At 37.3% G+C, this 25,071-nt stretch overlaps 2 protein-coding genes across 6 annotated transcripts; both read right to left on the reverse strand.

Annotated features, from left to right (window-relative positions):
- Positions 1–4,042, reverse strand: LOC132109892 (uncharacterized). The gene is made up of 4 exons (XM_059516375.1): positions 3,721–4,042; positions 3,554–3,592; positions 648–968; positions 1–568 (listed from the first exon to the last, which is right to left on the reverse strand). Exons 1-4 carry the CDS (start codon positions 3,737–3,739, stop codon positions 162–164), a joined length of 786 nt encoding a protein of 261 aa, XP_059372358.1. The 5' UTR covers positions 3,740–4,042; the 3' UTR covers positions 1–161.
- Positions 4,043–4,655: 613 nt separating this feature from the next.
- Positions 4,656–24,505, reverse strand: si:ch73-366l1.5 (FILIA-N KH-like domain-containing protein). Of its 5 annotated transcripts, none has more exons than XM_059550589.1 (6): positions 23,904–24,503; positions 21,715–21,864; positions 13,976–14,258; positions 12,087–12,183; positions 10,618–10,686; positions 5,018–5,130 (listed from the first exon to the last, which is right to left on the reverse strand). In XM_059550589.1, exons 1-5 carry the CDS (start codon positions 24,180–24,182, stop codon positions 10,653–10,655), a joined length of 843 nt encoding a protein of 280 aa, XP_059406572.1. In that variant the 5' UTR covers positions 24,183–24,503; the 3' UTR covers positions 5,018–5,130; positions 10,618–10,652. The 5 variants fall into 5 exon arrangements, with proteins under 5 accessions (XP_059406555.1, XP_059406572.1, XP_059406563.1 ...); XM_059550580.1 differs by lacking the exon at positions 5,018–5,130 and adding an exon at positions 5,555–6,361; XM_059550597.1 differs by lacking the exon at positions 5,018–5,130 and adding an exon at positions 8,568–8,613.
- Positions 24,506–25,071: the final 566 nt, after the last annotated feature.

Here is a 25,071-nt window from a genome sequence, read left to right on the forward strand (position 1 = left end):
GCATTTTGAAATTGTTTATTTAAAAGTAAAAAAAAATAACACAGGAAAGTGATACAATAAACAAGAATTAAAAAAAAATCACTCAAGTATATCAAAAAAGGAAAAGCTGTGTAGCAAAACTAGGCTTGGACATGAATCAGTATGCTATAACAAACAGACCCTCATCTTCTAGTAGTCAACACTTCTTGCAAGTCCAGTGCAAGCCTTTGAATGACGCTCATTCTTTCATTCATAAGAGAGATTGTATCTAAAATCTGTCTTCCTTCCACTCGCATATTACGTACTTCATTAGTCAACTGTCTGGTATCCCTTTGCATTGCATTAATTGTACTTATAACCCCAGCGAAGTCAGCTCTGCTCTGCTCCATACTCAAACGAAGCATCTTTGCTATGGGTAGAAAACAGGCTGCCAATTTAGTTTGAATGAGACGTAAAAAGTCGCTACCATTGGCATGTTGTCGAACAGCACGTTGACGTTGGGCGGACTTTGAGGACTCATAAGCCTCACAAGCAGCCGTTTCACCATCGATCCACAGCTCAGCACATCTTGCGTCATAGTTGGGTACAGCTGTGAAATGGAAGATTCATTTGTATTAGCAGCATGCTACAATTTAAATACACAATCACCACGGATGATTATTACATACATTCTTTCCTGCTATCTTCCGATGCTCTCACACGGCGTTTCACAGGAACATCAGAGGGGTCTTCTGATTCCCTCGGACGCTTTTCCCCACATCTCAAGGTGGATGCTTTGCATACGTTAGGACTCTGGGTTTCTGCTAAGCCTTGGTCAGAGGGCTCTGACCTACTGTTACTGGCACTCAAAGATACTGATGCCTCCGTTATGAAGTTATCTGGAGCTGCTGTTTTATCAGGTGCGTATGACGATTGGACACCTGATGGTGTAACAAGCTGACCTTGAGTTGTATGCTCTTCGCCATTTGTTAGAAGATGAGCCTCGTCAACTGAAAACAGAAAAAGCCTCTTGTTTAGCTTACTCATTCAAAAACTATATACGATTTTTCACATTCTGGGTTTTATAAAACAGTAATAACTTAATTTTTTTTTTAACTAAAACCATACTGTATCTGATCAGCAGCTTCTCATTGATAAGTGATTGTGAAACATCTTGAAGTTTTGAATGCTGCAATTACCCCTTTTTGATTAATAATTAAAAAAAAATCACTTTAAAATTGCACAAGAAAATCAAACCAAAAAACTATGAGAGATCTTATTTGAAATTTCTTTTTAAGGTGGCCTTGTAACATTGTAATTATTAGGGATGCACGATCCAATATTCAGTATCGGTATCGCTTCGATACTGTCATTTTCTGCTGGAACGGGGATTTGGTCAGACGAGACCGATCCAAATCCGATATAGTGCATATACTATTCTGTGTTATTATTAAGCCCCACGAAAGCCACATAAACATTATAAAGCACAATAAAGTTTGCACTATATATTATTTATATTATATTGTTCTGAAGCCATTTAAGAGTTTAATAATGTGAGGTACATTCAGCATTCAAACTGCGCATCATGTTTGGTTATGACAGTCAAAACGGTGAAACACTCTCCAACATGATTAATCGTTTCTAATGTTATACTTGATCTGAAAAAATAAAGATAAATCTTTGCATAAAAGGAACTTATCTTGTTGGAGTTTCGTGCAATTTCTAAATTGTGTCAATTTGTGCCGCTTTGTATTTGGAGCCTTTAATATCAAAATACTTTTGCGCAATTAAAGATTTTTAATAGCCTTTCTTGTTCACCTTATCGTTACTCTGCTATACATTTAAAAGAAATGTCTTTTAATTTATACAGTAGTCAACATTTGAAGTTGACCAAAAATCAAAGTTGTCCTAAGACAAGAACAGGTATTGTTTTGGTTTTAGGACAACTTTGATGAAAGGTTTTGATCCAATTGAAATGTTGACTACTATAGTATATATTTACATATAAATATATTACTTGTTTTCCCACAACTGAGCATCCCACCAAAACACTTTTTTAAAAATAAATTACTCTGATTAAAATTGTTACTAATTTGACAATCTGGTGTAACTTTTTTTATTTTAATTTTCGACACTGATTGAAGTTCTACATTTAAGTCTACTACTGTCTTGTGACCCATCTTAAATACAAGATACATATTTAATGCATCTCTTTCATGTTACCACAAAATAGACTTTGTGTTGTCTAAAATAAATGAGCCTCACAGTTATATTTAATGAACTGTTCTTATCTGAATCATGACCTTAATTAAAAATGCAACCTGAACCTGTGATGTTTTGTAACTTTCTAATGTTTTAACTTCAGCCAGTCAGAAAAATATATATTTAATGTATTAAATTTTAGATACTAAACTGAATGCATTTGCACATAGATGTATTCTTCTATACACCCATAAATTAAACCCTTTATTAAGAAATAAAATGGCTAACATCATTTGACTTTTTTCACTGATCTTTGTTTTGCCCACAAATTCCATGAATGGGGCATAAAATCTCCAGATGTGAAGGATCGTAGAGTTCAAAGAGCCAGACTCCCCCATCTCGTTTTCTTGCACAGCATGAAATCTCCTGTGTCCCATGTGTCATAAAACAGTGCTGTGTGTGTGTCTGGTGTCAGACAGCACCCCCGTTCGACTATTGCTCTTCTGTGTTTGAGAGCCACGTGGTTTTAAGCCTGAAATACTGAAGACTCTTACAGTTTTTACTCACTTTGGCACTATTTTCATAATAAAACTCAACTTTATTTTAATTAGTAACCTGATTAGTACAAAAATCATAGCTCCTATAAACCAATTTCATTATAAAACTTCAAAAAGGGCATCGATTTCATCAAAAAAATGTAACATTTCAAAGTATAAACACATTACTGCTGAGCATTTTACACGCTTGCGGATTCAGAGCAGCTTTGCAATCAATTAATACAGCCATCTATGCCAAGTGATTATGGAATTGTTTACCTTATGGTGTTTACACTGTTATGTAATGTAGATGGATGTAAGCATGTATATTTTATCCCCCTTGTCTGTTTGAATGACCAGCCAGAAAGAGTAAAGCACTGACAATTCAAAATAAGCTGTTTTAGACCTGTTTGTAACATAAAGTTCTGCAATAAAGTTCTGGTTAATATTGGTATTTTGGTTACACTGTGTGTCTCTGGCATTTAAATCAATGTAAAATGTCGTGGCTTGTGTTTTGGCTGCTCCTTCACAGGATGGTAAGTCTAACAATATTAATATATATATATATATATATATATATATATATATATATATATATATATATATAGACTAGTTGTATATATAAACACAATAAACAGGCCTACAATATTAAGCAGGGATATTTAGAAACCTAGCAAAAAAAACTTTTTAAAAAATCTTATAAATTACATTTTACTTTTTTTATATATATAAATATGCGCCTAAATTTTTCATTTCCAGGGGATGGTCTATGGGGGGGAAAGTAAAAAAAAAACAAGCATACAGTGAGAGTTAAGCCTACTTTCCAAACGCCGCGAGAAAATGTGTGAATAACTTACCAGGAGCTGTGTTTTCTTCACCGTTTCGAGCCTCCTCAACTGCGAACAGAAAACCCCCCGTGTAGCACGAATAGAACCGACTTTTAGAATTACATTTTATTCAGACCGAGGCAGAAGATGTAGACTACTCTTACAATGTCTAACGTGTATAAAGAAATAATACATACCTTTAAGTTTGTCAGCCATTTTAGCTCTGGTGATGTACAGGTAGCGGTGTTTCGCCGAGTCGGTCTTCAGCTGATGGGAACAAAGGGTCACGTTCCCGAAACAAACGTTTATGATCCGCTAACAGTCTGGGCGGTACACGGTGACGAGAGAAGTGGGCGTGTTCCCATAAAGCACATACAGTTTCAATAAAGTTCATTGTTTGAAATTAATCAACCTACGTTTTTCTTCACTTTCTAGCGCCAGATGAAAACACGCTTTGCCATTTTAACATGACATGTAGCCAATCACAAAAATAACGTTCAAATGCTTTCGCCGTCTTTAAACTGTAGCTGATGTGCACGTGTATAAACAATATTACTTCAGAAACATTTTCCACTAACTTTAAACGCTTAGGGTTTTTGGTTCTCATTGCCTCGTTTGAATGTGAAACTTTTCTTTTTACCAAATGCAGTTTTCTCTTCTCTTTAAAAAAAAAGTGAAGAAAAATCCTTTGTCTGCAATTTAGCCTAGTTTCCCCTGTATATAATAATTTACCCACATCTTCTTTTAGATTGTAAAAATTAGCACATCGTTAATGAACAATTTCACAACACTGTCTTAAAGGGATGACAATAATTTTTTCCTGAATGTCCCATCTATTCCACTTTTAACCTGGTTAAATAGATGGGACATTCAGGAGAGAGCTCTCTCTTGAACCTAAAAACTATATGAAAAAGTTTGTTGTATTTACTGTGTTTATGTCAGAAGTTTCAGTTTCAAAGACAGGAAAAAAAATTTAACAGGAAATACATATTAGATTTTAATATATATATTTTTCTTCAAATTAACAGAACCAAACAAGAAGAGTAATAACAATCTAGATAGAAAATGCATCAGTGACTTATTTTGAAAATGCAGTATGAATTTTATAGTAGATTAGAATTAGTTCATGCATTTCCCATCCACACACTAAAAAACTAGAAAATGAGTAAAAAGTTCATCTGATATGGCCATGAGGACACTATAGTAGCTATCTGTATATCAGAGTTTTACACAGTGATCATGCAGAGTTCAAGCTAGGCTTTTTACTCTTACATTTTAGGGTTGAACGAGAACCTCTTTCCAAATGACAAGCATTAAATCCCGCTCAACCCTTAATCCAACAATTACTTTTATAAAGAGCTGGAGTGTGTGTGGCCCCAAGCATAACAGTAGGTACAGTATAGTCAATTTAAACAGTGCTACAGATGTTGACTCGGGTTCAAGCGCAGTGTGAGAAGCCCATGTGGTGTGAAACGGTGTGCGTGTGGTCAGACTAAAGCGAGTAAAGTTTGAGCTGTTCCTCCACTTCTCCCTCTGTCATCTCTCCAAACGTGTCCTGATTCTCTCGGAGCAGTCTGAAGATGGCAGCCAGCTGCTCCTGCTGTACCCTACAACACAAACACAACAGCATGAAGAAAAATCACACAAAGGCTTCAGTTCAGTTCAAAAACGACTGAAAGGAATAGTTCACCCAAAAATGAAAATTCTGTCATTTACTCACCCTCAATTTGTTCCAAACCTGTGTGACTTTTTTTTTTTTTTTTTTTACATAAGACATTAATGTTGGGAACCAAACAGTTGGTGCTAGTCATTAACTTCTGTATTAAAAATACTATAGCTACCACCCAAAGTCAGCAACTGGTTACCAACAATATTCAAAATATCATCTTTTATGTTTAACAAATAGATGAAGATGTGTAAATGACAAAGGTTTCATTCATGCCCATTTAATTGAAGGAAATTAAATAGAAAATTATATTTGTTTCTTTGGGTTAAGTATGGTGTATCAGAAGAAATAATGCCACAACGGTCAATTCAGCTCTTTATTGATTTTACAAAAGCCATTAGAGTGAATCTCACAAAACCCTATCAAAGTCGCATTTCTTTGAAAAATCTAAATTATATTCTCTTTACAAAATTGCAGAAAAAAAAATGGTAAACGTGGTAGTGTTTGTTGTATAACCAGTAATTAAATGCATCACCATATTTATGAGAGTAAAATTTTCCTTTTTTTAATGCAAACAAATCCATTCTCTTATGATTCTGGTATGAAATGTCTCTCTTTTGTATTTGATTAGATTCACCTTATTTTTTTACTTAACATCCAATAACAACAATAAAAATCCACATGCTTTTACATTTCATCTGCAGTGCAAGTCCACAAGAGGGTGCAATTATATTTCAGAAGAGCAGGGTGGGCAGAATGTGAGACTGAATGCTGATTGGCTGACTCAAGGACACATGATGCTCAAAGGCAGAAGAGTATTTTGTGTCACTTAGAAATCTCCATTTCTGAATTCCATATTCAGATCTAAGAAAGAAGTTCCCTCCATTTCTTTTGCAAAAGAGTTTCTGAATTGTACACCAAATGAACTGTATGTAAACTATAACAGTGTTCTAATAGGCTTTTCATAGTCTAAGGGCCACAGTTGTATATAGCTGTAAAAAAGGGATAATCTTATGTTCTTTGGCATTCTGCTTTAAGAAGGTATTCACAGGCCGAAAACAAAGAGGAAAACAAGAATAAAAGCACAAAGAAGTCACTCCTCAAAGGTCCTCAATGTTCATTATATGGAGCATTTTTCCCCCCATGCTCTGACTTCTGCTTACTCAGCATCTCTGAAAAATAAAAACAACATTATTCAGTATTATAAAGCCATGGCCTCAAACTATTCATCTGAAAGTATCCAGGAACACACAGTCCCTCTACACACAAACACAGATGCATGAATTCACACTAGCAAAACCCCCGAGAAACATTAACTATTAATCATCATAATCCTCAAGTAACTTGACTTGTGAAGTGAAAAGCTGTGTGTTTGCAAGAAGCAAATCCATCAATAAGGCATTTTAACTTTAAACTGACGCTTCTGGCCAAAATATCTCTCCTAATTCTGTAATAACAACTGTCTTTGCTTGTAAATGGTGCTTGTAAATATGCATGATTTGTGCATATTTCTCTCTTCATTCAGATGAGATTACTTTTTTCACTGGAGGATTACTTGTGGACTATTGTGATGTTTTTATCAGGGGTTTGAACTCTCATTCTGATGGCACCCATTTACTGCAGAAGATCCCCTGGTGAACAAATAAAGTAATGCTACATTTCTCCAAATCTGTTCTGATGATGAACAAACTCATCTACTTCTTAGACCGGTTAGGAGCAAGTAAAACAAGATGAATATATTGATTAGTGGAACAGATGAAGGAGCTTGTCACTCACCGTTAGCAGCTCTGGTGTTTTGGTGTTACTTTTTAAAGGCTTGGAAGAGTGTGTTAGTCATGCAACACTTAAACTGAAGCTCAGAGTCATGGAAAGATTCGGGAAAGATGCTTGTAGTCATGTTAGTAAAGTGCCCTACCAAACACATTTGTTTTCATGCAATCATTTAGTCAGTTTGGCTCGGTGCTCCGGCAATTTCACATGATTTGATGCATGTGCTACTGTGACTAATAAAAATGCTCATGGTGACATCATGAGGATTTCATTTTCTTTGATCTTTTGGGATAAAGGAGCTGGATGTACAATAGAAAACTGAATGTATCAACACATGACTGGCCACATTTACACATCAATGATGCCTACTTTATTTCAAAGGATCAGAGAGGGTGGAAAAATAGTCATCAAATACTATGATATGACCTAACTAACAGTATATGTGGACCTTATTGTATAAAAATAATATAATACACTTTATAGAAATAAAAGGTACTTTATTGGCATCTATGTTTTTAACGAAGAATCATTAATATCCATAGACAGCTGAGAGGGTCTTTAATAGTGGGAAAAGGTTCTCAAAAAAAGATTTACTGAAAGATTCTTTGTGGGGAAAAATAAATAAAATCTAAGGGGATCACTGCTTTTGGAAACATTTTTATTCTTTAATATTTTTGTAAAAACACTTGCAGTAGTCCATATAGGGGGCCAAAAGTCAATATAATTATCTGTGGATTAAAAAAAAAAAAAAAAGTCTGGGGAGTGTCCCCTTTAGATAGACAAGCAAACATGTGTGTATTGTGATATGCCTTTGTCTCTTAAAATTGTTTATGTCTATTCTTTTACTTATTCTAATATTGATAATTACTACATACTTTTTCTCACATAGGAGAGAGAGAGAGAGAGAGAGAGAGAGAGAGAGAGAGAGAGAGAGAAAGAGAGATATATATATATATATATATATATATATAATGTGGGAGTGCATTAAAGGTTCAAAAACATTCCTTCATTTCTGGCTTGTCACTGGCAGGAATTGTACAAACATATTTCTCTCCCGGAGGTCAGAGGTCGTCGGAATTGCTGATATCTGGATATTATTGAAGTCAGAGGTCACATCTGGATATTTTTATGAGGTCAGAGGTCACATCTGGATATTACGGAGGTCAGAGGTCACATCTGGATATTACTGAGGTCAGAGGTCACATCTGGATATTACTGAGGTCAGAGATCACATCTGGATATTAATGAGGTCAGAGGTCACATCTGGATATAATTAAGGTCAGGTCACATCTTGATGATATTATGATGGCAAAAGGTCAGTCATCAGTCATATTGATGTTTGCCCCCTTTATATGGACTACTCTTTGTTCCCAATGCAGAGCACAACAATGGAGCAAATACACATGCAAAAATACAAATTCGAGATCTGCTACCAGAAATACTTACGGGTCGGGTTCGAGTTAATGTTTAATGAATTGCAATCTTGTTAATGAAATGCAATCCTGAAATACAGAATTTTTTTTCAAATTGGCTACTCGTTCAAAACATTTTGGGTTTGAGCTCTAAATTTAACTGTGCTGCTCGGGTCATGTCGGGTCAGGTCAGACGATCTCAGGTAAGGGCCGTGGAGACCTCTAATACACATACAGGAAGTCTAAAACCAGAAAACAAAACTTGAAGTCTCATCCCAATGATATTGAATGGTACTTCACTTTAATTAAACTTTTTGGTTTGATAGATGTTTGTAGTTTTGACAGTGTTGTGCTCAAAGGATCTTTCCTGCAGTTCAAACAGTAGTGCGCAGCTTTAGCAACACAGAGAATGTGTGTTCATTTCCAAGTGAAAGCATAACGTCATAACATGTATACTTTGAATGCAGTGCAAGTCTATTTAGATAGAAGTATCTGCCAAACGCATAACTGTAAGTGAACTTGTATTATATTCTACATATCAGGGATTAAATAGGTATAAAAAGTCAAATTATCAATTGTGTTTTACGCAAAAAATGTATGTGTCCTGTGAAGAGCATCTAATTCAACTGATAAACTCAATAACCAAAAGGGATCAATTCTTAAAATATTATTTGTCTCACCCTGATATGTACAATTCACTGCATGCTATTTTTTGACAGTATCATTTAACTTTTTTTTTTGATTGAATGGATGTAAATGCAAAGTAAAGCAAGAAGTATTTGGCCGCCAAAATCACATCCAAAAAATGTTTGAAAGCCACTGCATCTGGATTAAAAACAAAACATAAGGTCAAATACCATGGGAGCATTTTTGGTCTTCACTGCATTCTTTTCACATCTCTTCACTGACAATCAACATAAGCTAACAATTTAGAACCATAAACTGTAACAATACTAATAAACAGACACTTGCACTAGTAATTGAAAAGTGACACTCAGACATTTTTAATTGGCTTAGATGTCCAAATACATGATTATTAATGCACCCCTTTAATAAAGATAAAGTATATAAAAGCTATACATTATTTTGATATTACTTTGCTTAATATTCAAAGCAGCATCATGTGTTCTCCATCGAAATTCTTCTGACTTGCAAATGTAATTACACATCAGAATGGCTATAATAATAATATTCTATATAATAAACCTGTAATGCACATAACACACACACACTCCTTTAATGTGTGTTCAGTGACCTGTATTTGGGAGCTGTGTGTGTATGTGTCACAATGAATCCCTTGAGCTCTGGGGCCTTTTAGAAAGATGCAGAACACATGTGGCCACTCAGCTTTGTGTACACATCCCATAATAGAGAGATCAAGAGTTTAAGTTGAGACTACTGGACTGTCCACTGGTCCATGATATTTAACACATAATGTGCAGAAGACACAGTGATCTAAAACACTATGAAGCAGCTGGATCACAGTGTTAAAGGGGTAGATCACCCAAAAATGATCATTCTGTCAATATTTACTCACTCTCACATCACATTTTACTCTTTTATTCATGGAACACAAAAACAGATGTTTGGTAGAATGTACAAGCTTCTCAAGTGGATCGCTCAAAAAGGACAAAAACTCAAAACAACAAACAAAACAAAAAACAAACAGCAACTTTACAAAACAGACTATAAATTGTGAATTTTTAAATAAACAAATGAAAATTGACTTTACAAATACAAATAAATTGTGATTTACAAATAAGTTACATTACAAAATAAATTGACTTAACGGTTTACAAATAAAAAAAAGTTTAAAAATAAATGCGTATTGACTATAAATAAAACAAATAGTGACTAAACAAATAATTGACTTCATAATAAATAAATTGTGATAAACTACATACATACATACATACATACATTATGACTTAAATGAATAAATTAATCAATTGTGGCTAACAAATAAATACATACATTTTGCAGATAAATATAAATAAATTGTGACTTTACAAATAAATAATTACAGTTCAGATGGGTTTGAAACAACAGGGTGAGTACATGACAGAACTGTATTTCTGGGTGAACTGTTACTGTAACTCAAGAATTGTCGCTGAATGAGGAAAGTGAGTGGAAGGGAAGATATTCACGCTACACCCTGAGTGTCAGCACATGGTGATGATGGGGGAGGCCGAGGGGGTGAGACTGTGGGGGGTGTCGGGGTCAAACTGAAGTAAATGATACCTTACCAGTGTTCTGACACAGGCATACTGCCTGGTGTTGTTTAAAGAGCTGTAAAGTCATTTGTGAACTCTATCCTGCAAAGATAAAGGGCAGGAGCAGAGGACATCATGTACAGACCATTACTGTAGGTCTCGGACTATTGAGTCAGCTTGGTAATCTAGCTACACACAGTGACTTCTGCAAATGGGAACTGTAGAAATCATCTACATTTACATGCCCAGTTGTGAGAAAGCAGACAGAGTGTACTCCATTTTTCGTCAAGAATCCACCTACGATACCTTCAGTTCTGCTTTCGTAAACTGCAGCCATGTATCTGACCATTATTTTCACGTAAATGCCTTTTTTAACATCAAGAATGGAGCAAAACTTGTATGGATGAAGCAGAGGAGAGGAATTGTTGAAAAAAAGTTATTTTTGTTTTCTTCACGCACAAATATTATTCTTACGGTTAATCCACTGAAGTCACATGGACCGTTTTACCAATGCTCTTACTATCTTTATGGAAGTTGATCGTGTCAGTTGTGTTGGTGTCTATGGAGGTTCACAGAGCTCTCGGATTTTTTTTAAGCTTGTGGACTCAAGCAAACTATGGACTAGTGTATAAGAAATTACTAAGCAATGCTGACATTATTTTATTTATGGATTGAAATGGTTTATTTAGATTTGTTTGAGTCATTTCGATAAACATTTAATGAAATTCGGAAGAAGTCTTCTCTTGAGCTCTTACTTTCTTTAGAGTATTAGTATTCCTTCTGCTTCATATCTGCCAAAACTTTATTTTGATGTTCATCAGACACTCTACTGACTACAAAGTACATATCATATTCTACTATCGTTTATTCTAGTCTATAAATACTCTAATGACAGCTGGTTGACATGTAGTTACAAAGTAACACGAGGTTTACACGACAACAGAAAAGTTTTGCATCCAGATAACAACGTTATCAAAACCTTTCCCGTTCGCGCGGATTGGTGTAAAACGACTAAAAACAGTCAAACCTTGAGCCCCCGCGAGTGCCCCTGACAGTCTGCCACAGATATGAGCACTATTTGATCATCTCACCCTCCTTATCCAAACACTCACAGTGAGTGCTGGAGTGGGTGGAGGTGGGCTGTGCATTACATGGCTACAAATGGCCCAAAATTATGAGGAGGATTACCAAGAATTTTCCTCTGACAACAGATATACTGGACATTCCCCAAACTACAGCATACAACACCGGGATCTTTTTATATAAACTAAGCGATTCCCCATCAAAAACCTGAGCACTGTAGAGTCACTAAAGAGCATCATTCTGCATCCTTCAGAGGGGAGGCTTCAAATACATCACATACACACTTCACATGCTGTTCAATTCAAGCAATTCTAGATTTATATGAAATACAAAACCGTGAAATGTGGATTTCACTGCTGTGTGTGTTTCGGAGATGCTATTGCTTCAGTGGATTGATTGAAGAAGACTGAAATACTGACCTCTGCTCCTCTTCCATCTCCTCCTTGGTCATCCTCCTGTTACCGGACACTACTGCGGGGGTCTCGAGCTCATCTGTCAGTAAAGCAGCTGCTACATCTGAAAGACATGAGATCAGATATAACTTACCTGATGAAAAGTGATTAAGTGGACTTCTACGCTGCTATAAAAAGTTTTTATTTTTGTTAAAAAGAAACCTTTAATAGCAGCACAACATAAAAAAATCTAAACTAATTCTTGAACAGCAAATCATACAAGAATGATTTCTGTCACCTGTCACTTCAAATGTTGGTCAAATACTTCTGTCTCTCGTCTATAGAGGACCTCACTTGATCTGGATATAAAAAGCAGGTGTTCGATCAGTATGAAGGTGTCTGTATTATACTGACGGATCAGACAACAACTCAGGAAGGGCAGAAAACCTTCCGTGACACTGCGCCCTGTTCCTAACCCAGATTATCATCCTCCCAGGTCTAATCCACTTGCAGGCCTGTCAAGTCATTGGCACCGACAGCTAGGAAGTCTTTATATTAAATCAAGGATAAAGGCTGTTTTGCACATGCTGTTGGTGGCTGAAACCTATTTCACACACACACACACACACTTAATATCTGTGGCACCTGCTGCTGAAACCAGCTCTGTTGCTGTTATAATTCATTAACTGACATGTCACTGGTGTTCTGCAAACAAGGGTTATATCTGAGCACACCAACTGATGTCTGGATGTAAACACAGCATTATCCGTAACCTAGAGGCCAGTGTAGCTCTGGGAGAACAGAGGAAGTGTGTGACCGGGACCCACTTACACACGGGCATCGGTTTACAGCCGCAGAGCACAAAGCTCCGGTGTGCTTGAGTGGGTCGTCCTGTGAGTGTTTATCTTCGCCAGCACTCACAGCCCTGCTCTCAAAACACTCGCTCATATGGAGCACAATGAAACCTGCAGCTCAGAGAGCCACAGGCAGACATGAACCAGAAGAGAATTAAAGACTGAAGAAAGGAGCCATGATCCAACAAACTAGCTCAGTGCATGAGAAAAGTAAAAATGTAAATGAATTACCTGTCAGAATGTGACTCTTATTTAGAAATAATGGCTAAAAAAAAAAATCATAATTTTCTATATTATATTCTATTATTTTCATTTTTATTATTTTATGCATTTTGTAAAATATATTACATTTATTTTGGTTTTGCCTACTACCTAATAAAATATATATATATATATATATATATATATATATATATATATATATATACATATACATATACATATACATATACATATACATATACATATACATACACACGTTTTTTATACTTTATTTGATTTCACATGTTTATGTTCATGTTTATTTTAAAGTAGAGAAAATGTTATTTTGTTTTAATGGTTTTAATTTAATTTCATATACTACTATAATAACTATAATAATCCTGGAACAAAAATCTACAGGAAATAAAAAAATAATGAAAATAAATATTATTAGTCATTAAATGAACAAATAATTTGAAATATAGTCCTACACCGAATCAGTGAGAGGTGTCAGCAACATTTGACCACACTTTATTTTAAGTTTCCTTGTTAAAGTGTAATTATACTTTTAAGTGCCGAGTAATATAAATTAACTACACATACTTACTATAGCTTTTTGGATTAGGGCTTGTTTACTATTTACTATTACTGGTTTACTAATTACTGGTTTACTAATTTACTATTACTACTATAGTAAGTATATTTAATGTGTAACAAGGACACAAATTAAAACAGTGTTACCTAGCATTCTTCACAGGGTTACTTGTACATGCTTTGGCAGGACTGTACTCAAAAATAGTACTACACTACTAGTACTACTAGTACTTTTAAACTTGCTGCGGAGTGCTGATGCTTCCATACCATTATTCTCTAGGACCTCTGGAAGAGATTGGGCAACTGGTGAGGTCTCAGGGACAGGCAGAGGCGCTGCTTCAGGGGCTGGTGCGGACGCTGGCTCTGTGATGGGTGCAGGCACCAGTTCAGGAGTTGGAACAGAATCTGGTTCTGGGGTGAGTTCAGATGCTGGTTCAGGGATGGGCACCTCGGGGACTGGTTCGGGGTCTGGGACAGACTCCTTCACTGGTTCAGGCACTGGTTCTTCTACTGGTGCGGGTACTTGCTCAGGCTCAGGCTCTGGAGCTGCCTGTAGACAAAATGAACGTGGAGACAAAATAAAAACAGTCATTTAAGCTCATTTAAAATGCAGCTGATAATGCTGAAAAAAATAAGATTTGCTGAATTCAGGTTAATAGGGACATTGATGTGGCTCGGGAGGGTGGGGGGAAGGAAGACAATTATCTTGAATTTATCCAATGTTTATTCATTAATGATTTGTAGTGAGATTTTTTTTTTCTGACAAGATAATGCTTGGATTTCTTTATGTAGAAAAACTTGTTTATGATGCCAGACATCAGAAAGAATGAAACATGACAAGACAGAACCCAGAAACAAATAAATAAATAACCAACAAAACAAATCAAATCCAGAACAAAAATCCTAAAACAAAACCCAGGACAAAAACCAGAACAAAACCAAAAATCCAGAACAATCCCAGGGCTAGAACAAACCCAGAACAAAACAAAACTTAAATCCCAGAATAATTCAAAGCCTTGAACAAACCCCAAAACAAATCCTAGGACAAAAACCGAGAACAAACAAAGGCCGAGAATGAAAAACAAAACAAATAATAGAAAAATCAAAATCCAGAACAAACCAAGGGCTAGAACAAACCCAAAAACTCAGAACAAAACAAACCCCAAAGCAAAACCCAGAATAATTCAAGGTCCAGGCCAAAACCCCAGACAAAAGCCCAAACCCTGAACAAAACTAAAAACAAACCCCGGGAAAAAAGCAAAACCCATAACACAACACAAAACAAAACCTAAAACAAACCAATGCCCAGAACAGAGTCCCAAACAAAACTCAAAAGAAACCAAACTAAAAATCCCATTCATACATTGCATAAAGAACCAGTAAATTAAAAATTTTTACTCTGTAGCCAGCAGCACGTTCTGCAGAGCTTTATTCCCCATGTGGCTAGTGCAGAGTGCCTGCGTGACAGTTGTCATCTGCAGTCTGTCATCCTCCTTCTTCTGCCTAAACACACACCTGTCCATGACAAGAGGACAAAGCTTCTGCTTCTTCTGACTAACCCTCATCCAACCCCACTTCACTGCTTCTGCCAGTCATGAAAGCTCTCAACCCGACAGCTTCCATGCACTTCCAAAGGCCTGCGAGAAACAGGTGCACAAGCCTTCCAGCCACCAAGGGACTTCCTGACCATTCATGGTGGTTAGGGATTAGAGGCTAGTGGGCAAAAAGAACAACGTCATAGATTTCAGATACAATCAATGTAAGTGCTGGAAATATCAGTTCATTAATCCTTTTAGTAGCCAGCTCGTATCTGCAGCCTTATACAAGGGTGGAAAATCAGCAGAATGAATTTGATTTTGGAAACCAATACTTATTCCTCATACTATCATCATCTGTGACATAGCCTCAATCGTGCTACAGCACCACATTACACCATACAAGAGCAAGGTGGAGACTGGATTGAATTGGAGTCTGTAGGGATTAAGGTTATCCAGGGAGGTTAAATGTAGGATTAACTGTAGATTTGTTCCATTATTAGATTAGGGGTCACAATGGCAACAACAAGCTGGAGAAAGAGAATCGCAATAATAATGACAGCAATACTAACAGAAAACCACTATTCTTCTATATTTGTTACAAGACCATTGCTATGCAGTTTCTTAGATGGCTTGGGTCCAGAGCATTTTTGTGCATTATCCACGTGTCAAGACAGCTGCTACCAGAATAGCAACTCTATTCCTTCTCTGAAACCAAACTTTATCACTTCAAGAATGCTGGCATCCGCTGACCACCAGCAGATGGTGCATTCCATCTCACACAAACAGTGTGTGTGAGAGTCAGTGTGAAGTAACCCTTAAATCCCACTGACAAACAGCTGAAAGAGCTTCTGCTACTGGATTCCAGAGTTGAATCAAATGCAAAAAGGTCAATAACCAAACTTCACCAATGGTACATAATATACACATTTTTAGTGTTGCTTACAGTGAGACAATAGAACTATAATCCATCAAAGTCTGGGCATTATAGTATGAGCGTCTTCGAGGCACTGCAATGTACACTATATGGACAAAAGTATTGGGACGACTGACCATTACACCAACAGTGACTCTTCCAAAGGGTTATATTAGTACGGTTTTTCTTGCCGAGTATTGAACTATTCAATGAATGTGGTTATTGCCCCCTAAATATGGAGTATGCTAGAATGTGCTGAATAATGCATCATAAGAATCATCAGTTGTTGGTATGAGTCTGTAGAGTTCATGAGAGTTTTCTTCATTTCTAGGTGAAGATGGGTGGGTTTAGGGATTGGGGTTGGAGAAGGGTAGGTTTAGGTAAATGTAAGGTGGGAAGAGTTGGATCTGGATACAACCACACTCCCTTTGTGTTCTAAAGTGAAGACCATCTTGTTTGAACCAGACGTACCACAGTGATCAATTCAACCCAAAACCACATTAGTAACTACATTCTTCAGATGGAGGCTTACTACTGATCACAAAACTGTGCTACATCGAAAGATATGCATGATGACAATCACAGCTTTTGCCTAATTGTGATCGCGATTTAATTTTGATTAATCGTGCAGCCCTACTTTACATCACTCTATCCGATGCTTGGCATGACACTTGGTGATGTGAGGCTTGTAAGCAGCTCCTCGGCCACAGAAACCAATTCCATTATGCTCTTGCTGCACAGTTTTGCGCTGATATTAATGCCAGTGGATGTTTGTAACTTCAGCTATGGACTTTACATCGTTGGTCTCAAACTCAATTCCTGGAGGGCCACAGCTCTGCACACAGTTTAGCTCCAAATCACACCTGCTTGGAAGTTTATAGTGATCCTAAAACCTTGATTAGTTGGATCAGGTGTGTTTTATTAGGGTAGGAGCAAAACTGTGCAGAGCTGTGGGCTTCCAGAAATTGATATTGAGACCATTGCTTTACAGGGTTTTTTGTGGACTGAGTTGCTGCGGTTCTGAAACACTTCCACTTTCCAATACCACTTACAGTTGACTATTGATGGACAATACTTTTCTCAATATAGCATATATTGCACTAAATTTCACTTTTCTAAAAAAAAATTTTTCATTTTACAGAAGACTGGGAAACCATTGTGTTGTAATTTAGAGCAAACATTTTAACACTATAGACAACAGAACCTGATTTTACAATTGTGCCATTTTATAACACAATTAAAGCTAGAACTAAATTTGACTACATGGTATCAACAGTTCAATGTTTTTTAATCCAAAAAGAAGACCTAATGTCACACAGCTCTCTGTCCTCAGACATAAACACATCAAAGGCGCTGAGGGAATTAGGGCAGCTTGAGACGGATTCCTGCTTGCCGTGATGACTGCCAATAGTCCATTAGCCCCTGATGCTCTTAGAAAGCGTGGACAACCTGTGAGGATGTCTGGGGGCATACGATGCCATCTCAGGCTTAACTGTCATCTCAGATCCTCTCTCAGTGGATGATGAAGAATCTATATTTGATGCCACTACATATGGAGGTCAGGGTGAGAATACATGTGATGCAAAATCTGACATATCACCTTAGATCCTAAGACAGATCCTAAGAGGATTTACAGAGGATTAATGCTTTTTACTTGTCCCTGGAGTCACATATATATATAATAAACTTAAATTAAACTGTCAAAAATATATTAAATGCATAATTCTGACAGACACAGCAACATAAATTCTGCTTTACTTGAGTTGATGTGCAGGATACTTGTCAAAAATATTTTTTCCCCCTGTAAATAGCAGTAATTCACATAAAGACCTTATTTACATGTTCATCACTTCCTAATTTCCAGATCTCTACCAAGAAAATAAAGATGTAAGGCCTATTATAATAATTTTGAATGGTTTGACATCTTATTCGATGCAGTGGGCCAAAGCATCTCGACTGGAAAAAGCTCTCATTGTTTCATTCATTTACAGAAAGCATTTACACTGAATGAAATTCACCACAAACCCTTCAGCTCTACTCTGAATTCTCACAAAAAGGCCATTGTGTCATAAGGCCAAAGCCATCATACACAGTCAGTGTCTGCCTACTAGCATAACTATACTGCACTGCACCATTGTTTAGTTAAGAGACATCACCACTTGTGACTGAAAGGGCTTGTGTGACTGTAGATGTGTTTCTAAACCTTAATGACTACTGCCTTCGAGAGGCTGTGACACCAAACCAACATCAAAGACCTATCGGCGACAAAAGCTGACTGTGTTGTTGCCTCGCATTGCCTTGGGTTGAGTTCATATTGTATTTACACAGTTTTGTCCAGTGTGTGAGATTTTAAGTGCTTCAAAACATTTCATTCAGTTTCCAAAAGTTTTTTGTTTTTTTTTAATCTACCATCACTTAGCTATACTCTTTGGAATGCTTTTACAATCAGCATTTCTACTTGGATTTTTTTTAACTGAACTCATAATGCATCATGGGGTTGTACTCCCTGCAAATTATATATGACGTTTATTATTATATTGCTAATCTTTTGGAAGATGATGGAAGCATGAATATGATGCTTACAATGCGGTCTAAGGAAAGCAGCTCATTGATTTGGAACCCATTTTGAACTGGAATTGACCACTTTTAGCTTTAAATTTAGCTTCCAATAAGTTAGAAGGTTATTTGGAATATTGGCTGCATATGTTAATAGAGTCAAATACAACAGTCAACACCTACTCTAGACTGTACACCTCAAACTAACCTTCCCATTTATCCAATGTTACCAAAAAAAAAAAGATTTAAAATGTGTGCTAATGAACCTTAATTTCCTATATTTTTCCAGAATTCTTCAAACAAATGTTCATGTACGCGGTTCATTGAGAATGTGAAACATTAACGTCCCAGAACAACCGGTCACAGTTTTAGGATACTGGTTTCAGTTAAACTCTTAACCTAGAGGAAATCAATCATGCCCATGTTTGCACAGATCACTGAAAAGGAAGTTAACAGTAACAGGCCAAAATTCCAAACCAGCAAAGTCAGAGGAAAGCCTGACCAATCAGCAGGCAGACGGACGGATTCCACAGCAGACTGCTGTTAGGCGCCTGACTGGCATGGAGACAGAAACAAAGTGTTGAGGAATGTTCTTGAGCGCTCGCCTGTTTCAGATGCTCATATTCAACGCTGAAGTCTTCATTTTTAAATTAACCCTGCAGTTCAGCCCCTCATTCACATGTTATGTTCGGAAAACTTTCTTTTTTTTTCTTTTGCTGGTGTTAAATTCTTGTTGGCGGCACCTCAGAGCAGATTGGTACAGCTTTCCTCTGAGGTTTTCCCTCTGGACACACATTGCTATGTAAGGAATATAAAACTCCAAACAAAAGAAACTTGAGGAGCTGAGAGTTGGGAGAAAGAGAGCGACCAGGAACTGGGAAGAAAGATAAACCGAAAATTGACGCAATTAACCAGCCCCTGAAGCTAGAGTGATTCAGGTCATAGGCTACGCTTCACTTTGGATACTGTTCCGTTGTATTCAAAGTAATGGTCATTTTTGGACAAATTCCTTTTTAATTCCTTTAACTGGTCCAGAGACTAGAACACACTGCACACTCTGTGGGATTGGTTTACCATCCAAAAGCCGAACAAAGAAATCTGATTAGGAGGAAGAAATAGCAGATAAACAATGTAGAGTCATGAAGGAACCGTAACACTTTCTAAACCTGAAGTCGATCCATAAGGCTCAATGCAAAGAATGGTGAAATTCAAGCCATTCTTTCTAGAAATTATCTCATGTCTTGAGGGAGACAGGGGGAGGTTCTAAAAGTGCCAAAGAAGGAATCATACAATGCCAACATGTCTAAATGTCACAGAGCCAAAAATCACGGGGGACCACGGGGGTTACAGGGTTTAAAGTCAACATGGAATGGCATTCTCAACCCATTTTACTTACAAATGTGACAAATGTCCAAATTAAATGAGAGAAACAATTAAAGAGAAACAAACTTTTGACTATCAACAAAGTCTGGTACAATTTTAATTAATTAATTACATTAATAATCATACTTTACAGTTAAATAGTCTGCTGGAGATGATCCATCTTCCAGCTCTCATCCAAAGTCACACATCTATTGGAGAACCGCCCCATGAGTAACAAACACAATCCAAGGTTTATTTCTTCCCTAGAAACCAATCAAACAAGTCTCAACCTTGCCCCTTGAGATCTTCCTTCCTGCAGAGTTCAGTTTCACCTCCAACCAAACACACCTGATCCAGTTAATCTAAGGCCTTAATCCCAATATGTAGTGCTTTAACGATTAGTGCATCCACTGCCAGTGGTGCTCATCCACTTCAAAGTACTTCTTTTACATCAAGTGTGTTCTTTTAATGTGCAGTAAAAGTATGAAATTGGGTCTCCGTCAAACTCTTGCAAGCTCCGTCAAGCTCTCTCCAAATTTATGGGCTGGTGTTTTTGTAAGTGAAGTGACATTCAGCCAGGTATGGTGACCCATACTCAGAATTTGTGCTCTGCATTTAACCCATCTGAAGTGCACACACACAAAGCAGTGAACACACACACACACCGTGAACACACACCCGGAGCAGTGGGGAGCCATTTATGCTGCGGCGCCCGGTGAGCAGTTGGGGGTTCAATGCCTTGCTCAAGGGCACCTAAGTCATGGTATTAAGGGTGGAGAGAGCACTGTACATGCACTCCCCCCACCCACAATTCCTGCCGGCCCGAGACTCGAACTCACAACCCTTCGATTGCAAGTCCGACTCTCTAACCATTAGGCCACGACTTCCCAAGGTATTTGATTAGAGCGCGTAAAAAAAAAAAACTCAGCAGGAACCAAGAACCAGGTTATGTAAATATGCTTTATAGCCTCATTAAATGAGTAATATCTCATCAATATATTCCAAGCTTCTGCATGGAAGACATGCACTGATAAATATGCCATGCAGTGAAATCATAATCGTTTGCTTCTAAACAAACGTGGCGTGTGGTTCTTGGTCAGAATGAGCTGCAATGCAGACCAGATTTCATGCGGTTAGTCTGAAGTCTGGCTATATGAGATTATACAAAACTCGGCCTGGCTCGATCCATAATTTTACCACTCTAATGGTTTAGTCAGGCTAGTGGAGGCAAAAAAAAAAGCCATGTTACATAACACCGTGTAATGGATAGCAGAGGGTCTCCTGCAGTACTGAATGGACAGGATTGGAGCAGAAGGTGTGACACTAGTTCTAATCCTGCTCGTGTGTGGAACTTCACAGCTATCAAAAGGAATGAAGGACAGAATGGCTGGGGAGATGACTCTACATCATGAAATTTCCTTTGCCCAGTTATCTTGATCTATTGTTGGCTGTAGGTCATCATAACTCATAACTGCAGCAATACTGGTGGTAAAAATTAATCATAGTGGGCTGTCTATGAAAAATGGCCAACAATTTAATAAAGAGTGCACATGATCACAGACAAAGACAAAACACCTTCAAGCCACTCAAAGCCATCATTTACACGCTGTGAAACAAGTACATATCAGGCATCTTACCTGGACAGGTGTTTCTTGCAAGGGGACGACCTCAGGTTCAACCACAGGCTGTTCCTCAACAACATCAACTTCCTCGATTACAGGCGAGACTGCAGCATACTCTTCCTTTTTTGACTCAACAGCTATCTCCTCCTCAGCCTTTACCTCTGCCTCTTTGAGCAAAGAGAATGGAGCTCAGAAAAAAAGCAAGGATACACAGTGTGGTAAAACAAGAGAACCTAATTGTATATGTTAGACGAGGTTGGAAAAGGCTAGAGAACGAGTTACATACACAGTTACATATTATGAAATGAATAGATGATAATAATAATAATAAAAATAATAAGTTATAACTTTGTAAGTAGTACTAAAATAAACTGTAAAGTGAAACTGATTGGTTCCGTAAAGTAAATGGAACCAAAATCAAGAAAGAAGAATTTTCGGATACTAGAATATTCCAATATTAATCAGAATTTGATCATATTCCGATTATGTTATGTAAGTGTATGAACGAGCCAAAACCAGATAAAGTAAATGTTACCGTTTTTAAAATTCTGTCATACATGCCAGAATTCTGGGGCATTTAAATACCTAATTTACAATATCCATAAGCCAACATTAATTTAAACATATGCATGGCTAAACAAAGGTAAGTGTGGGTGATATTAAAAACAGAAAAGTGGGGAAAGTCAAGCTACTGTTAAAATACATTATTGGAGCAAGGAGGACAAACTTTTATTATTTGTATACAGAAGTATTCCAGTATCTGTGGATTATGTAAAGGTTTGCTTTCCAAAATAATGCCATAACCAGAATACGGACTTTAATCAGAAAGTGATCTTGTAAAATTGGTTACTGTATTGATCTCAAAACGTATTGAAGATCATCAAGTAGTCAAGCAGAGAGAGAAATAAATGGCGTCACAATATTATATCAGTTTTGTAAGACTGGAACTCTGAAGATCCTTTAAGCACCTCTGTTTTTGTAAATATCAGTTCCTCAGGAGTATTCGTTTAAGATCATGTGCTCACTAGTGTCACACACACCTGTGCTCAAAACTCCTTGAGCTCTCAACAGCAGCATGTTATACGGTATACACTGTATAGTGGATATACGTTTGACTCCATATATAGAAGAACCCTGGAGTTTGTCACGTCCAAAGCTCTGGGTTCTGCTATGGCGAGCACATTCTAAGACGAGACCAAACGCGTTCTCATATGAAAGGTCAAAAACCCTGCTGAACTCTGACTAGGATGATGTTTGAAGCATTCTGTACTCTACGCCTAGACCTCCGTCTCCTCAGGGTTTTGAAAAGATCATCAGTTGTGTAGGGGTTTTTCCAAACATGAATTAAAAATATACTAGTAAATTATCACCTTCACTGGAGCAAACATGTTTCTATTTGGGATGAATGTTAAAGTACCTATTTTAAGTGATTGCTTTGTGTATCAGCCCTGTTTCTGAAGTATATTTTTAAAATAAATGGCCACAGGACAATATTTGCTCTCTGTATCTCTTGTATTGCTGGAAACCGTTTAGCAAACAGCTGTGAACCCTTGATAAACCCTGGCCAGCGTTCAAGTGCTGCCACTTCATCCCAAATTTAGAGATGTGCGTACAAAAAACTGAATTTTTCGATCTGCTCTATTAAAAAATGCGATGCTTATGGCACGAGACTTTTTTTTTTCATTTTTCAGACCAGACGCACAGGAGACCCAGCTGGAAGAAAGAAAGAAAAACAACAAATACAATTACAAACCATCAACTTTTAACTATTAAAATAATTAAAATTGGTTCTCTGTAGTGTGTTTTGATGGACCCACAGGGTCCATTAAAACCAACACAAGTCCCATTATAACCAACAAAACCATTAACATTTTATAATGGTATCTATTTTTTTTTTTTTTTTTCGATTTTCAACGTGGACAACATTTTGACAAACAATTGAAAAATATCATGGAACGACTCTCTTAATTAAACTTTACGCAATACGAGCTCGTGCGTCGAAAAACGCTCAACAACATGGAACAGAGCTGCTCTGGATTGGAGACACATTTTAAAAAGCTGGACTTGTTTGAAACTTGACAAACCGTGTTTAAAAACGCTGCACTCACGACGCCACGCAAAATTAGACGCCAGTCAGTCCGACCCTAAACCGAATCAAAAATAGTGTCGAGGAAACGCCAGGAATGGACAGGACGCATCTTTACCTGCACAGGTGTTTGTTGCACGGGGATGACTTCAGCTTCCACGACAGAGACGGGTTCTTCCCTTTTCTTTTCAATAATCACATCCTGTTTCGGAGCTGGAGCTGGCTGCTCTACCATGGGCTGGTGATAATCAGTAACCCGCTCTGATTTCTCCTCATGCTGTCTCTGTTTCTGCTCTTTCTTTTGCGCAGGTTTCTTCGCCAGGAACGCCGATGCAACTATAATGGCAATAATTGTAAAGAAAAGTGCGGTCAAGATAACGGACGCGTCTATAGTCATGATTGCCTGCTGTTGACGGTAAGAGCTGACGCCTGTGCGACGCGGATTAGATTAACGTTAGTCCCTTAGAACGCTTCTGAGCGAGCGATCTCATAAAGCCCATGTGCCACAGACGCTCTCTCTCAAATGGCTCTGTCTTCAATCCTACTGAGCTGCCTACATAGACAGCAATTCTAGGACGCGCCTCTCAGTTCCAAAAGACGAACGCTTACAATAAATAAAATGTATTTTTAACCAGTCATACTTCAACAAGATGAATTTGTTTAATAAACAAGACAGTTAAATTATGAATAGCTCAAGTGCATGAATAACAGATCGAATAAAATAAGCGGGCATCAGACTTAACGTTCCGAACGCTACTACTGAGGATTCTAAAAATGCTGCTTCTTGATGAGACTCATAAATGCTAATTAGGCAGGATATAATTAGGTTTTGAGACACAACCAATGACTTTCAACGCAGCGTCACTCTCTTAAGGACAGCCCACCTTAAAGGAGCAAAAATGGAAGTATTGCTCTCGTATGTTTTGAAAAATATAATTTTATTGTGATGGGCAGTATACGTCCCTACTGAAATTATACTAGTATATCTTTTAGAAATATATAGGATTCTACCAGACTGCGTACAGTAAATTGTCCTTATAATGTTGATGCAGTAGGGTTATATTTTTAATGGATATCGCTGCCTATATTAGATCGCAATATATTATGCATTCTCTCCAAAACTAACTCAACTCTATGAATGTCATTGCTCTTTAAACAAAGGCGTAGTTTACACGTTTTAAAGTAGTATGAAAGTAGGCTATAGTTAAAATATCCTTGTGGAAGCTGCATCTTTTGTTAAGCCGAGTTCAGTGGAAGTTACTACAAACAAATTATTTTTTTTTTTT

The sequence above is a fragment of the Carassius carassius genome, chromosome 1, assembly GCF_963082965.1.
Source record: "Carassius carassius chromosome 1, fCarCar2.1, whole genome shotgun sequence".
Taxonomy (NCBI): Eukaryota; Metazoa; Chordata; class Actinopteri; order Cypriniformes; family Cyprinidae; genus Carassius; species Carassius carassius.